General features: G+C 41.4%; 1 protein-coding gene across 3 annotated transcripts in view; it reads left to right on the top strand.

Moving 5' to 3' along the window:
• FOXN3 (forkhead box N3) overlaps nucleotides 1–16,898 on the top strand; it is a 127,564-nt gene that overhangs the window by 99,776 nt on the left and 10,890 nt on the right. The window contains exons 4-5 of one of the 3 annotated variants that reach the window (XM_074148807.1): nucleotides 4,773–4,835; nucleotides 15,388–15,496. In XM_074148807.1, the coding sequence (XP_074004908.1) occupies nucleotides 4,773–4,835; nucleotides 15,388–15,496 (172 nt within the window). Of the gene's footprint in view, nucleotides 1–4,772; nucleotides 4,839–15,387; nucleotides 15,497–16,898 lie in introns of all 3 variants that reach the window. The other 2 variants (XM_074148806.1, XM_074148808.1) reach the window with 2 other exon arrangements.

Below are 16,898 nucleotides of genomic sequence, written 5' to 3'. Positions count from 1 at the left end.
TGCTCTGTTGCAGTTTAATAAGCCTGGAGGTAAAAGGTGGAAGACAGTGTGTTGCTTTTCCACCATTTTCCTACTGCTGAAAATGGAAAATATCAAAGAATCAAATCACAAAAAAACCATGTAGAAATCGGCTGTGCTGGGAATTGAGGCAGGGAGTAAAAAGACAGATTCTGTAGAAAAGGAATAAACTGGACTTTTATCTTCTGAGTACAGTGGCAGTAAGTTTTATGCATTCCAACTGGAGTAGAGCATTTGAATGGAAAAAAGCAGTGGAGGATGCTGAGGCAGAATTAGAAGGGGCCAAAAGCTGGCATACTGAATGGTGAAGTGAAATTCTTTACAAAAATAGTTCTCTTTTAGATGTAGTAACTTTAAATTAAAAGATCTTATAAATTCCTTCCTGATGAGATAACATGGCAATGGTTGTAGTGTACAGATGGTGCAGTTTATTTACTAACTATATTTTTTACGTCAGTTGGCAGTAACATTTTATAGTACCTAAATATGCATCTTCAGTGCCTCTCTCTAGGCATCTGTGCTGGAAAATTCAGGCCATGGTTGCTTTGAACTGCTTCAACTGCTATTTTCTTTAAAACCTTATAGTATGGCTGTTAAAATAAGTACCCTCTAGCAAAATCAAAAGGGACTGTGTTATCCTAATTTTTATTACTGTTTAGTTAGAAGGGGACGGATTTGAAGCATTCAGTGAAATCAGATCAAAGTTTGAAATAAAAATATCAAAATAATGAAAATAATATGAATTATTAGAACTTACTTCCTCTTTCTGAGAAATTAACTCGGTTCAGACATCACAAACATAATAAAAGGGCAGCTGTCACATCCGGCTTTCTCAGGTATCCTGTTTGTTTTTAATTATTTTTTGTCCATTCTAGAATAAACAGCCTGCTACCTGAGGGCTGTCCTTACTGCTGAATGTTTGTATTTAACCTCATGCCAAAATATTTCATGCCTCCTGTTTCGCCACTTTGACATGTCTGTGCAGGACAGATTCTCCTCTGTACAGACAATGCGCAGAGCGGAGTTTGGCTCAGAGCACCTCTCGGTGATACGCACTGCATCATAATTCCACGGAGCGATAAATTGTAGGTGAGTTCCTCGGTGAAAGAACGAGGTGCTCTTTACCCATTCGGTGTTCGCTTTTGAACACTTTGCTGAACAGGGGCTTGGATCTACGATGCAGCGAACAGACCCGCCATGAGGTTGGGGACTTAGCCTTCATCGGCATCGTCTTCATCAAAAGAAGTTTTATCTTTTAAAGCAATGCTGGCAAAAATAACACGGTAACTGCAAGGGGAGGTCCTGCAGCTGTGATGGGGTGCCTGCCCCGTCTTGGCTTTGAAGTGTGTTGGGATGCATGCTTTTGTGCTTTACACGTTTGTGTAAGTGTTTAAGGTTTCTTCCAGGTCCTTTCTGATACCCTGTGAAGGACACTTGGTGGATGAGGGACCGAGGACTGAAACTTCAGGTTGTAGCATGAAGCACTGAGTGTACAGACAGCAGTCATCTGTCAGGGAGAGCTGTGGCTGCTGGCAATTTTTGTCACTATGTTTTTGTCACACTCCAGTGTTGGCTGTTTGAGACTTTGATGTACTCTTCCTTCTTCATACAACACCCACAATCCTCCCTCTTCTTTGTTGTTACGTACTTTCCTCTTTCACTGGGGAAGTTGGGCATCTTCTACTTTCCAGTAGCGAAAAATGGACGTACAGTTTGTGTATGCAGTCAATTCACCACTTCAATTAGCAAAAAAGAAACCAGAATGCATTCATTTAAATCCTTAATTTTCTCAATTCCGAAACTTTGTATGTAGTTATTTTTAACCTGGTTTCCTAGGGAAAGATGTTCCTGCAATCATTTTTCACTAACCACCCACTGTTAATAACTTCAGGAGCCTCTGTGTTGATCGCAGACTTCAGGTAGGGCAGAGATCTCAGCGTGACATCCACGGCTTCACAAACGTGGGTAGAAGGGAGAGGATCCAGTTCCCAGCCTGTTCGGGCTGCCAGGCGAGGTCAGCCCTTACTGCTGGAAATCAGAGGATGGAAGAGACTTCAGGAGACGCCAACTGTGGGGAAAGAGCTGTCAGCAGGGAGGGGGGCTCTGGTGGGTAGCAGGAGTCTAAGCAGAAATTCCAGTCCAAGCAAAGGAGCCCTTCATTCACCTGCCTTCAGTGCTGCTCCTCATGACTACTTCTTGCCTCTTCTTCTTCTTCTTGATGTCCTTCTCAGGAGAACACCTCCAAATTGTGGCAAAAACACTGCACAAGAATGAACTGGCCTTTCAGTTTGCCATCGGACATCGCTTCTGCACCTCTCTGTGGTCTCCTCGACCCTTGTTTTCCTTGTGCACCCAGACCCGCTCTGCAGGACAACCCAAGGCATGTTGTCCTGGATCCTACTGACACCACCCTGGGTGCATGTCTCCAAGCCCTCTTACCTCTGCCAAGGCATTATGGAATAGCTGTCTGGTTATATATATACCAACAGAAAGAGATGGAGACACCCTAGCAGATGTGGATGGGCTTGAGTCATGGTTGTGCTTTGGAAAACGGCTGCTGTGGGTGCAGTTGTGTGTTGTAAACAGCTTGTGTTAGTGTTGTGAAGTCAGTACAGAACTTAGTGGTCCAAAGGCTAAGAACCCACCTTTCAAGATGAACTGGTTGCATCAGTTTTATCGCAAAGCACAGATTTTGTTACACAAAGCAAGCCCAAAGTCAGCAGGAAATGTGTTTTTTCTGGTTGCGTCCTTTTCTTCTTTCAACAGCAAAATTAGCATTATGCTACAGTGTTACCCAGTGGTGGAACCTTATTTAAAGGAAAACAAGAAAACAAAATTTAGGAACAGCCAACGAACGAATGTTGGAGTTGGTTGTATGAATTATGATATATTAAATTCAACTTCTAACACTCTTCTGATTTTACGGTATGAAAGAGATGGGAGAATTCTGGTTTGGTTTGGCTTTATTTCTCAGGCTTCTCTGCTTTTTGTCTTGCTTTTTAATGTTAGATAGATTGTCCCTCTTCAGTTTGACTCAAGGGAAACTCTTGCTGTGTGGGCTGTGTGGTGTGTGGACCAGGTCCTGCACCAGGGCTCAAATTCAGGAGCAAAGCTGTTTGGAAATGGCACTTTTGGCAGAGATGCTCACAGTAGGAGAACTGCTTCTGATGTGTCTTCAGATTTGACGATGAACATAAGTTGGTAAAGCTGCTTTTCTGAGGAGTCTTGACGGTGACTTTTGGGAAAGGACATGCTGATCTGTCCAGGAGACAGACCAGCATCTGCTTTCCAGTATGTGGGCACCTTCTATATAATTTAGTCTGCTGCTGCTTCAACTTTAGTTTTATACCCAGTACGCTATTGCTCTATTTACTGTTTCAGCAATTAAATAATAGAGTAGCCATTAGATGTGTGTTTCCAGCTATTCACAGAAAAGTATATACTTAAACTAATAAAAAATCCCTTTTTTTTTTTTTTTAACCAGTTAAGCAAAGTGAATTTGCTTAAGCAGATATTGAAAAACTCTCTGTGTCATTTGTGTTGTTAAAAAATTGCAGGGTTTTACATGACATTACATTACTGAAAATAGATTTGAAATACATAAAGGCACAATATACATATATTTTTAAAAGTGAAAAGTAATTTTCTGACATAATAGCCAAAATAAAGTGCCATGAAGCTATTAGTAGTAAATTGAATTTTTTGGTATGTAATTTAGTATAAATACTGACAAGCTGAAAAAAAGACAAACCTCAAACAACAAATGCATACTCATTAGTCATTCAGTTTAGCGGCACGGAGGCAGCAGTCGGGCAGGGTGTGCGTTTTTCTGTCTGCTTCGATTGCACACTTCATTTATTTGGACATGGCATAGGCGGCTTTCTCTGTCACACGGCATCACTGGGCGATTAGCAAGTTGTGCCCCAGGGCAGCTGGGACGCTTTGCTGGGGCAGATGTTCTTTTCAGCTTATTCAGTGGCCGTTGTGGGGTTGTTTACTGTTGTCATAGCTACCTACATTGCCATAGCAGCCGAGCTGCCGTGTGTGAAGCAAGTGAATATAGTTATAAAAGGATCATATTTTGTTCTGTCTCTATAACTTACCATCTGTCAACTGACTGTTCGTGATGGATTCAGAAACCAATTTAAGAAGAGCAGCCAGCCAATGATTTTTGCTTCTACTAAAGTGACAGTGGGCGAGGATGTAAATAAGTTGGTGCTTCAATGAAATGCTAGGTTTTTTTTTTTCTTCCCCCTTAATTCTAGCAGTTTGGCTTCCAACGCTTTTCTCAAACATTGCTGAAATCTGTATCGACAAGTCAAAATGACCCGGTGTCGTCCTCTGCGCTGAACTTGCTCAGGTGTAGGTGTTCCTTCCGCTTTCCCACGCTGCTGTCAGCTCCCCCCTGTGCGTCGCTTACCAATTGCGGTGTTGCACCCGCTTTCACAGACCCTTTGTAATGAAATCTAAATACTCTCCGCAGAATTAAAGAGCAAATTCACGAGGCTATCGGCGAAGGTATCATGCACACACGAGTGTGGTTTGGTAACCTCCATCGCCACGCTGTACTTAATAGTAGCAATGGGATCACGTGCAAGTTTGGGGGTAAATTCAATGTGTGATCAACAAGCCCTCTGAATAATGAACTCTTATATCTTTTCACTGCAGAGATTTGGTTGAACCTATAGTTTAGCAACGGGGGCAAGAAGATTAGCCCAGTTGTAAATAATGTATTTATTGGTTGATTTTTCCAGATCCTGACATTGATGCTGCCACTGCCATGATGCTTTTGAATACTCCCCCTGAGATACAAGCAGGTTGTGAGTAGATATTTCTATAGCATATAGCAACATAGACGTGTAAAGTTAATATTCTCTTTTATAAGTATACAGCGTACCAGATAAAAAGGAAGAATTCGTGAAGAAATACAACTTCCCTTGTAGATCCTTACACTTCCTTGACCCTTCCATGAGTATAATTTTGTGGTTCATGTTACATTCTTTGTTACATGAATAATAGTAATCCGTGATCTCTAATGTAAAAGAGGGGTTATTGTTATTCATGGCATACACATAATTGAGTAACATACTATTATCCGTACTGATAGGAAGACCTGGGGCAACAGCCAGGAGAGAGGCAGGGAGGGAAAGAGAGCAGGAGAGCGAAGGGTACATGGCATATGGTTTTGTTTTCATTTTGTTTTGATTTGACTCCCATCGTGTGAGTTACCACAGCCATCTGGATACTTTCCATTCACTTGGGCACTGGTTCAACTCCTTCCTTGCACACATCCTGCCCGTTTTGCTTTTGTGCTCTCTCTGATGCAAGGCAGTGGGCAGGCTCCGGGGAGCAAGGAAAGGTCTCATTTCCTGCCAATACTGTCCCCGTTCTCTGACCAGACCCGAGGTTTTGATGCTGTGTATTAGGAGAGCGCTGAGGGGGCCCCGACCCCCTCTGTACCGGGCTGTGCAAATACTGCAGGAATCATCCTGCCCCACAGAGCTTGCAGTGCCGGTATTAGGGGGATCCGTAGAGGAATACAGCAGCACAAAAGCAGGGAGCACAAGCAAACAAACATATCGCTGGTCAGCAAGCACAGTAGTAATGCCAAGTGACAGGCAGCTCTAAAAAATAAAAGCAGAAGTTAAAATAGAATCCATTATCAAGCCTGTCTAGCATCACCGCTATTGTTCTAGCTCGGGCAACCAAATCCAAATTCCAGGGAAAGCCTTGATTCGCACTTTGATACTCTGCCTGGGGAAGAGAGTCAATTACCATCAAAGCTTTTCCTGTGCAGCCGAGGACAGCAATTGTCAGCCGGCTGTGTGACCCTGCCAAAGAAATGCCTCTTGAGAAGCTCCTCTTGGGGGAGAGCGCCACATACCAAGAAACTGTTCATTCTGGAAGGAGATGAGTGGTCCTTGTCCTCCTCTCCTCAACAGCCTTCGGGGACTGTGCACAGTAAAAGGGTGAGCAATCCCAGGTATGTGTAGGTAGGAAGAAGGAAAGATTTTATCAGGGAGAGGAGGTTATCGTTGGGCTTAGCGGGAAGAATAAAATGACAGATCTTCAAAGGTTCAGAAATTTAAAGAAGCCAGCCTTGTGGGGCAGAGAAAGAGGGAAAAGAAGTTGGGGTAGAATGAGAGTGCTGGGGTAAAAGGGTATGTGAGAAGAGGGAAGGAGACATAAAGCAGAACGTGCAGGAAAAGGATGGGGAAAATGCAGAATAATCTGAATTCCTGGAAGAACTGGAGAGCAGGAGAAGTTTGCAGACAAGAAAGGGAGGAGATACTAAACACGCTGCAGATTTTTATCACATGCACATGCTTTGCAGGTGTTTGTGTGGAAGTGATTTGGAGACCTGGGCACTGTCATTTCATAGAGATGGTGGCTTGCAGGTTGGCAAATGGCTTATTGCTATTTTAGTTTGTAGAGGTCGCTCTGAGGAAGGAAATTCTAGCCTTCCACGAGTTTGGCATCTCTCTCCCCCCATGTCACCTTCCCAGTGGGCTGTTGTGCCAGGACGTCAAAAGCCAGAGGGAGATGAAAGCAGAAAGATGGCTCCTCGTTCACATTGCTCCCTCCTTGATGTCCGCAGTAACGAGACCTTCCTCTGTGCCTTCAAACTGAAATGCAGGGTCTGCTCAGAAGTTTATGAATCCTTCCAAACGTTGGGTAGAATTGACTGGTGCCAGGAGGAAAGAGCAGAAGTTTTTACTGTAACCTCAGAGGTCCTCTCAATTTAGGAAGGAGAAACATTTCTGTGTGTGTGTGTGAATGGATACCTGAGGAAGTAAATCAGCCTCTCCTATGAATTGCAGTTAGGTCTCAACCTATCTACCATGTTAGGAAAATCTTAAACGTAAAGCAAATTAATTACTACTGCAATTCAAGAAAAAATTGCATGAAAAATCACATTTAAAATTAGTTTTCAAATAAAAGGCAATTGGGCTATAAAATTTTCATTGCGATGCTGAGCGTCATCCATAAGTTGGCAGTTCATTCTCTGCTCTGTCAGTGACTGCAGTGGTCTGTAAATCAAACTGCGAGTGATGGGGGCAGAGAGCTGCTGGGACTGTTTGATCCCGTGAAGATTTAAAGTTCTGTTCATCGCATCCGACTGTGGTGTCAAGCACACGCTCAAGCCATCAGGGCTGCCAAATGCCGTGTGTTCTGAAGACAACGTTTTAAGAAGGAGGGATGTAGTTTACAGTTTGGCCACAGGTGTTAATTCCTGACTGAAAACACCCTTTGGGTCCAAGAGTCTGACTCAAGATGTGCCAGTTCCACCACAAAGATGGTCAGATGGAAGCAGAACCCGAGTGTCATTTCACGGTGTAACAACCTGACAAGTCAGGAAGTTTAAAACTCTGGTCCGTGAAGGCCTTTGGGTGTCCTACAGATATTTAACCATCGCCGTGAAACGTGGATACCCCCAAAGCAGACTGTGGCAGAGTCTGTGGATTTCTGTTTGTGTGGGTGGTTACATGTGTTGTCTTCTGACTTTGAAGGCATCTTTTTGGATGAAAAGCTACTTTCCGAGCAGGATAACAATCCAGGCTAACCTAGGCAGTGTGGGTGCTAAAAGCACCTTTGGCATGAAGTTAGCTACAGCCATTATTCAAAAGTCTTATTAAAATTTATTCTTTTAATACAGTCTGTCAGAAAGGAATCCCATCTCCGCGGCATTAGAAAATCCAGAGTAAACTATTCCTGCTTTGTAACAGATTGATTAATTAGTTTTATGGTTTTAAATGAGCATTTAAAATTCCATGCCCATGTGTGAAACACTGCTAACAACCACACGTGAAGTCTAAAATCAGATTTTGCTTTTATATGAAATCTTGAAATGGTGTCTGAGCTGGCACAAACGTTGCTTACCATTTACCCCAATCACACCATGCTTTAGTTTTCCTGTCAAAAATTATGGCAGAATAAAAAAGTAAAATACAGTTATTAGGATTATTTTGTGTTTGTGGGGATTTTACTTTATAGATCCATGAAACTGATTGTTCACATTGTCACTAAAGGTTGGAAATAATGCAACTATAGTTGGGGTGTTGGCATCAGAAGTCAGTTTCTAAAATATTACACTTTTCAGTATTTTCAGAGGCCAAATATTTCTAGATTGTAACCAAAGGCAGAAGTTCAAAGTAGGGAGCTCCATGCAAGAGTCTACAGAAACATACGATCCAGCTGGCTCCAAAAATACAGCATGAAAGATACAGTGATATGCTAAGAGCGAGCATGTAGGAACATACTTTTAATACTTTATTTGCTTCAGTTTATGGAAGTCCTTGCATTTCATCAAGTTTTGTATGATTTGGTTATGTTTAAAAAGAAACAGCAAGTGAAACACCTGCTTTGTTCAGTAGCAGCTATCACAAGTTACAAATCTTTGGATTTTATTAGTAGCCAATACATGAATATGAATCCCAAAATGCGTGACTTGCATTGAAAACTGTACTTTGCCGTGGTGGGGACTGGCTGGGCCATCGTGGGCAAATTGCGTCACATTTCTGGGCCTGTTTTCCCCCATGGGAACGTAGTTCACAGAGAGGACAGAGGAAGAGGAGATGGTGAGCAAACAGTGAAGCTCAGTTCAGAAGTCATGGCTACTAACTCCATGAAGCCCATGGGTTAGTTTTGTACAATTGCTAAGATTTTTGATACTTCAGTTCTTACCAGTGTCTTGAAAGTAAACATTCCCAGCTGTCACTCAAGTGTAGCTTTCCCAGCTCCTAAGAGCGTCGCGTCCAGGGCACGTCATTTAGCCTTGCCAAACCATTGTGTTTTGCCATGAATAAAATGGAGGTTGTTTTGGGTGGTTTTGCAGTGTTTGGACTTCCTGAGATTCAAGTCACTGTAAGCATTTTAAGTAGTGATACCTACTTAATTGGTGAGGTCACTCTGAACTTGGAACCCTTTGCCCTTCAGGAAGGACCAGTGAGAAGGGAGCGTGTGGAGTGTGTGTTTCTGCTGCTGCTCGTGAAACAATGCTGTGGTCAAAGTCATTATACTGGAAATCTTCATTTAATTCAAGAAGCCCCTGACTCAGCAGTATTAAACATAGATTCAAATTCATGAGTAGTCCTTTGCCCGTTGCTATGTAATTTGGGAATTACAACCACATGTAAGTGCATTGCTCTACGAACAGCTATAAACAGTGATTGCAGAAAGGGTTTGGGTAGAAACCAGGAAACTGAGAGTCCTCAACTCAGAACATCAATCTTCTGCTCTCGATACTGCTCACCCAGGTTAGCTGGAAAGTGGTGGCCTTCAGGAGACTTTGCAACACTGGTTTTGTGGGTGGTTCCTTCTAGGAGACTGAAGCACTGTGGTGAAGAGGTCTGGGAAGACATCAGCATGCAGTTTTGCTGAGTCCTTCTTAAAAAGCAAGCTTTCCAGTGGTGAGATCAACATCTCTCTGGTCTGGAAATCTTTATTAATCTTTGTCTCAAAGCATATAAAACCCAGAAGAGATACATATATTTTAAATTTGACAGGAGGAGAAGTAATTCCCTAAAAAGATCTACTAATACTGTACCTTTATACTTCTAAAATTGTACCTCCATGAAATTTGCTTTTTAAGCTAATGCAAGTGGATTGTACATGTGGAAGATATATTTACAGAAATCAAGACAAAAAATTGATATAAAGTTGCCTTAGACAGAAATCCTCCAAATAGGATCAAATAGAACATGCTGTTTTCTTGGGACATTTTTATTGTATATGAAACTTGATAACTGTAATGTTCTGTTTGTACTGCTTGTGGACAAGTCACTTATTATAACTTATTAAGGTTCCAGCCTAACTTTTTATATCAGAAAATAATAAATCATTGACAGTAAAATGTTTTATAAAGCACTATGTGCTGACAATTCTGTATCAAAGTGAAAAATAGGAAAAGACATTTTCATAGAGTTGAAACTTTCCATTCTAGTTGCTGGGATTTTTTGCTGGGATTTTTTGGGGAATGGCATCCTAAACTTCTACTGAAGAGGACTTTTTTTTTTTTTTTTTTTTTTTTACTTCTCTGTTTCAGTATTAAGTCATTAAGGTGAGAAAATAGAATTAGAAAGAAAACTTACTATTTTCTACTTTTTTCTCCCTACTCCTCATAATTTGATTTAGCAGCATGGTTCAGTTTCTAGTTGAGAAATTCCAGCATCACCAAAATGAAGAATCATTAGCCATGGTTTTATACTTATACAAAAAATAACTCAGAAGATTGAATTTTTTTTATTAAATACCCTTAGACAAGGTATGGGTGTGACAGTATTATCAGGATACACTTCTCTCCCCCCACCTCAAATTTTTGTTTAGAGTAAACGGCTTGTTGGATACATCCTTGATTTGCATTTTGTTAGGACTCCAGACTATGAAATTTAAGAGCTGTAAAATTGTCTTTGAGCAGTAAAGTAGAAGTTAGGCAGATGGCATCAAATTTATGCCTGGGATAATAGAGCTGAAGTGAATAAAGTTATACATTTGGCAGATAACATTTGCTTTTGGCAACTTCTTCTGTCCCATCAATTATACATCATTAGCAGTTTCCTATTTTCAGTTCTTGTAGCCTGAGATAAAATATTCTGCTAAACACTGTCCTGGAAGGGAGATTGGCAGAAAAAAGCTGAAGCTGACAGATATTAGCAGAAATTCGGTACCTCTTGTCTATAATGATTTCTGTATAGGGCTATGATGACTTCTGTGGGTCAGGGAAGAGAGCCCTGAGATAAATGCACATGCCACAGGATGACAGAAGAGGCAGAGAACCAGCCTGTCCCTACAGGATGCCTTCATATTCTTAATATTCCACTTTTTTAAAGTTCATTTTCAAGAAATGCTATTCAGTCTTCGTCACTAACCTAAATATTGGCCACCTTGAGCTAGACAGTTTAATGAAGTGTATGCTTGTTTCCCAGACATAAAGAACGTTTGTTCCCCCTTTTTTTTAAATTTCCTTGATTTACAACACATCACTCTCAACGCTGATACTTCATTTAACTTCCATGTGCCAATATTTAACCGAGAAGTCGGTTTCCTTATTTATTGAGCTGCTGGGGTGTCGGTGTGTCTGATGACTCTATCCATTGAGTATTTCCTCTTTCTTTTCCATTTAAATTTTGCCAAATTGCCGTATTGTGTGTTACACAATCAAATCTTCAGGGAAGGACCCGGTCTAACATGGGTTTGATTGTTGTGAAGGTCTTGGATGAGGTTGGTAGCTCAGCTGGTTGGGGGAAGTTTGCTTCACCCGCACACAGGCTTGGCAAGTAAGAGATTATGGATGCAATCTGTCGAGGGATGTGATGAAAGAAGTCCATGGTTTGGGATGTTCTACTCCGCTAACATGCACACAAGACCATGCGCTAATTAAAACACTCATGCACTGGCCGTGGAGTGATCGTGTGGCCTTCTGCTGATTTTCCACCTCCACAGGCTGAGTACAGGCTACAAAACAAGATTTTTCGGGGCTTCTGCCGGATCTTTTTAACACTATCTGAACGTAGTGTTTTGATGGATTCAGATTATGGTGTGTTCTCCTACATGGCATTCACTTTATTATGGGTTAAACTGTAATGTGAAAGTTTGCTACAAAAGACAGATTATTTTCCCCCCAGGAGAATTTCAGTCTTGCTTTTTGACGTGGGATGAATTGCCTCTCTCCGCAGTTAGCTGGTGGAGACTTGATATGCCAGCAGATTCTACTCAGGTTGTGGAATTCCACCAGCACAGCATAAGAACCAAAAATCACTTACCCACTCACGCAGCAGATTAGGGGCAGATTCTCTGTACATGGTTTAACTCTACTCCAGGAAGTATTTCCTGGGTTTAAGCTTTCTGAGAGCAGAATGAGATCCAGTGCCTCCTTGGAAACGTAGCAGTGATGAAAGCTGAAAGGTGAATAATGATTTTGCTGTTTCAGACTCTTTGCATTTCACTAGGAACATTTTGTGAAAGGGGAAACCTTCATCAAAGAGATGCACAGATCTTTTTGCATTGTTTTCTTGAGCTGAGTTTCTCACACATAAACACCTCAAAGGTGTAAATTGCATTTCACACTTCTGCCTAGGAACTGGGAACCATGTAACCTGCCTGTGCAGTTGGGTAAAGAAGCATTAGAAAAAAGGAGTCCGGACTGTAAGGTGTTAGTCCAGAGTGGCACTGATTGATGATAAGGCTTAGAGTGAATTATCTTAACTCCACACCTTGAATCTTCAATCTAAAATATAAATACTCCACCTCAAAGTATGGTTTTGAAATGTAATTAAAGTTTGTAAGACATAAATGTTTCTCTGGAATAAAAGCACCGTGCATTTTCCAGTAAAAAATTCACAACCCTTCAAAAGTACCAACTTGTGGAAATAATTCCATGGATAGTAAGTAGCCATCTTCATACAGCCTGCACAAAGGCAGGGGAAGTGTCTGGATACCAGGGACAACGTATTAGCAGTTTATATAGATGGATTTTTGTTTAAAAATAAAGTAATTACTGTCATTTTGTGAAGGATGAGTATTGGTGCTTTAAATGCTGTAAGTAGAGATGCGTGAGCAATAGAGATCAGTCTTACAGTGGCACACTGGTTATGTGGATAACTAGAAATTAATCCCTTCTACCACTGAATTATTTTGGTCTTGCTTTGCATTTTAGGTTTAGAATGCTACAGAAACTAATTTGTCAGCAAGTTGTGATGGGTTTTTGCGGGGGGTTTTTTTTTCATTATGGTCCCAGATGTCTACTGAAAGGACGCACTGCATCATCCAGCGTCCGCCTTCAGTTGATCCCTTCCATACACCCTTTCTGTTTGTCTGTCTGCATAAGTTAACTAGTGATGTAGTGATACTGCTGCAGCATAAATCAGAGATTTGGGAAACAAAAATAAATAGCAACACTGCTGTTGCAAGCTCAAATAGTTACTGAATTCTGAGTGGTGGTTTCAATATACAAAGCTGTGGTGTACTTCAGAGGAAAGTTAGAAGCACAGAATCACAGTTAAAGTCTTTTCTGACATGAATAGTCCTATTGAAGCCTTTCAATGGGTGGAACTGTGCTGAACAGATACCATGGAAGTGAATTTCATGGGCAGGAGCAGGTACCAAGTTGTGTCCTTGGGAGTATTTTCAAAGGACAGCAAACTTCTACTTAGTCTTTTTTTTGTTTGTTTGTTTGTTTTTTTAACAGTTGTCAATTCCTGAAGGGAAGATGGGGGTAGGGGGTTGTTGAGGTGCGGATGTTAACTGTGAAGCTTTCCAAGACAATAGCACACCGTAACTTAGAAACCTCTACTTTATCGATCTTCTGATACTTAGCAGGTTTATCTGCTGGTTTCAATTTACCTGTTATCTGTGCATTTTAGGTTAGCCGTATCCTTGGGCAGACGGCTTTTCTTTCGTAACACTGGTCTTTTAGCCATCTTAAGGTCACGTGTTGAAACAAATATAATAAGGAATTTAGATTTTGGAGTTTTTAGCAAGATAACATTCCTCTACGGTATCTACAAACGCAAACATTGAAAGCCTGATAGTGCCCCCTGCGTGAAGCAGATCTGATCGATTTCTCATAATCTTGTGCTGGAGGAAAAAGTACACAAAGTAGTGAAGTATAAATAGCAAAAAGCAATTTTTAAATTATTTTGGTCATTGAAAGCTGACCCTAGCTGTTACAAAGTAGGTTCTGTAATTTTAGCCATTTGAGGCTGTACTTAAGCACCTAAATATAAATGACCTATTCTTCAGAGGTGCTCAGAAGCAAGGGTGGCTGTAAGGCAGTGACAGGATTTGGTCAGGGGGGTGATGTGCTCTCAGCAGCAGGAGAAAGAAGATTATTTTCCCAGAACTAATCTGTGTGGTCTGGAGTGAAGCAAGGTGAGCATCAGGATAGCGGGGAGGGAGGTGTGGATCTGGCTTGGTGTTGACAGGAAGGTGAAATAATGTAGAAATAATGTACTTCTGAGCTTATATTTCTCTGCCTCAGAATACATTAATATTTTCAGGTGTGAGCATTTGAAGTTGGGCGTGTGAAGTGTATGTGTTGATTCTTAGGCTGAATGATTTTTCTAGTCTCCCTGTAGTTTTTCTAAAAATAAAAATCTCTGGAGGATTATATAAAGTGAATGCTTTACATTTATCTTCTATATATTTATATAATAACCCTATGTTTAAAAATAATACATCCAGAATAATGCTCATCATTCTCTTTTTGGGCATTCCCCATCAGGGGAAGTCACGGTGTGAATAATGACTTAGAATAAAGAAAAAGTGAGCGAACTGGTCAGCTGTGGACATTTAAAGAAGCAAGTTCAGGTTGAGGCTGTTGTAGGTTAGGGTTCCCACCTGAAGGGACATAATAGCTGTGCCAACGAATGGCGTTATGTATTAGTCCCTGGTAAGTGCCAAGCATAAGAACTGTGTTCAGTAGTCCTGCATCCCACCAGGGAGGAGGAAAATGCTGAGGACAGACTCTTCCTTTGGTGGTGCTTGGGCGTGCTTCCTCTGCTGTTCCTTCAGCTGGGGGGTTGGCTGCTGTGGGCTGAGCAGCGCACAGGAACACGGATAGAAAAGAAGTACTTGGTGGTAGGTTACAATCTTGTTGGCCAGAGCTGCAGTTTTTGATATGCAGCCCAGTTAAAAGTCCCCGGTGAAATCTCTCATCTGTAGTGGCCAATACTTGTGCAGTTCGGTGTCAGTGGCATCGGCGGGTCACGTTGGATGGAGGAGACTCGGCTGCATGACTGCTGTCAGGCTGGGTGACAGAGGTCATTGGTGGCAAGAGAGAGGGGCTAATTAGTGGTATGGAGCTAATGCCTTTCATAGCCTCTTCTTTTTTCTTTCCTGGTAAATCCACATTTGTAGTTAATATTTTATTTTGCAGGAGACAGAGGCCAAGAGGTGGCTGCTCAGAAAGTAAGCTGGGATGATAAAAAGCGATGACCTACGTTCTTACAGTGAAGCGCTTCTATTCTGTTTATCTGTAAAGGGTCGTTTTTTCTTACTGTAGACAAAATGGTTACATCTGTGCTCAGAGCTGGTTTTCACATGCGTTCCCAGCAGAACGGCGATTACAAAACAGAAGTAGTTTGGTTGTACGAGGCAAGGTCTGCAGCAACTAGGTCAGGCAGTGGCTTCCACGAGCCATGTTATCATTGGTTGCTGTTACATTTTTTGCCATGAAAATAGCACTGGAAATAGCATGGCATATCGCAAGAGTTGAGGCTGAGATGTTCAAGGTAAGCAGTGTACTACACGAGCCTCGCTAATGTTTTCTCAATTCATTGAAAAGCTTAAGTTCCACATTTTGCTCCTATATTTTTCTAACTTTTCCTTTAAAAGAAAAAATGTTCTTTTGTTGTTGTTGTTTTTTTTTAGTTCCTCCGGGAGTGATACAAAATGGAGCTCGAGTTCTGAGTAGAGGAATATTTCCTGGAGCCAGGCCATTGCCAATCAACCCTATAGGAAGCATGGCTGTTGCAGTAAGGTAAGAGTGGCTCATTGTGGGATCTTTTTAAAATAAATGAGTATTTTGCAGAGAATGTAAAACTATTGTAAGCTCTGGTCAGCAGATACTTCACTGCTTGCTGATACTTCTGAGGTTCTACATGAAATAAAACTGTGCCACCTAAAACTCTTAGGTTATCATTCTTTGTGAGATAGCCATGGCATATCTGTCTGTTGCACACTGGTTTGTAAAAAGCAGTTTTGTTTTCACTAGCAAATTGCAGGCAGTTTATGGTGAGAACCTCCTGCGGTGACCTGTTTTTCTAAGTGCAAATGCCTTTTCCTGCTCCTCCCTCCCTTTTCCTAAAGACCTTTTCCTGCATTAAATACCTGCGAGAAGAATATCAATAATATTAAAGCAAATGCTGAAAGATACCTAAACATATATCTGTGGGTTTGTTATTAACAAAAGGTTAATGATTATTAGGTCTTTGTGAGGCAGTTTCTTTCACTGCAGTTTCTATTTCAAGGTTATACCAAAACATTCAAGGTTAAAATGTTGTTTGAAGATATTCAACTTTTTGAGAAAGCAGGGCAGTAAGAGACATCTAGTGATGACAGTAAGAACTGTGGTTCGGTGGTTTGCTTTACTTCAAGCAGTGATGGTTTATTGGTGGAAGAACAATTTGCTTCAGGTGTAGCTCCGTTTTCAGTCAGTCACAACCGAGATTAATTTGGTCAAGTGCGCTGCCAGTGCCCTTCTCATTCAGAACTCTCGGTATCTGCAAAAGCTATTTCGGCTCAGGCAGTTGGGTATTCTGGGGGGGGTTTCATAATTAGCACTGACCCTGCTTCGCTGGGCTGTTCCAATTACACCCTCTGATCTCAGTAAATGGCTGCAAGGCACTGAAATAAAGTATCTTGATAGCTACTTATTCCGTTATTATTTACTTGGAATTTTTTTCCCATTTCCTCTTTATTTTTTTATCCCTTTTCAGAATCAGTGTCTAGCCCTTTGGGTCTGCTGTTTCCATCCAATAAAGAGAAGGGAACCTTTGACGTTCATATACTCTTGATGCTTAAAATATATAGAGGGGAAGACGCTAATTGGAATAAAATCCATATTTTTTGATGGGCAGCTGTTTCTCATATTTGCTGCGCCGAAGGGATGCAACCTTGAGGGCCATCTGCCAGAAGTCTGCAGAGTTCCTCTCCATCCTGCTTTACCACAGTCTGGCCTTGCTAGCGGTGGAGGAGGTCAAACATCTTCAGTAGCTTTGCTGCTGGCTTTAGCCAGCACTTGTATTCTGCTCCAGTGGGAATTGCAGAGCTGTTGGAGTACAGGATCATTAATTATATATAATTTTTATGAGGTGTCCAAGCTAACTGGAGGACATAGTGGTCTGAATATTCCCTCTTGCTTTTATCTGCATTTCCTGCTT

This window comes from Numenius arquata, chromosome 6 (assembly GCF_964106895.1).
Source record: "Numenius arquata chromosome 6, bNumArq3.hap1.1, whole genome shotgun sequence".
In the NCBI taxonomy this organism is placed as follows: Eukaryota; Metazoa; Chordata; class Aves; order Charadriiformes; family Scolopacidae; genus Numenius; species Numenius arquata.
The sequence above is the reverse complement of the archived record's forward strand: the minus strand, read 5'-3'. Positions and strand labels throughout refer to the sequence as shown.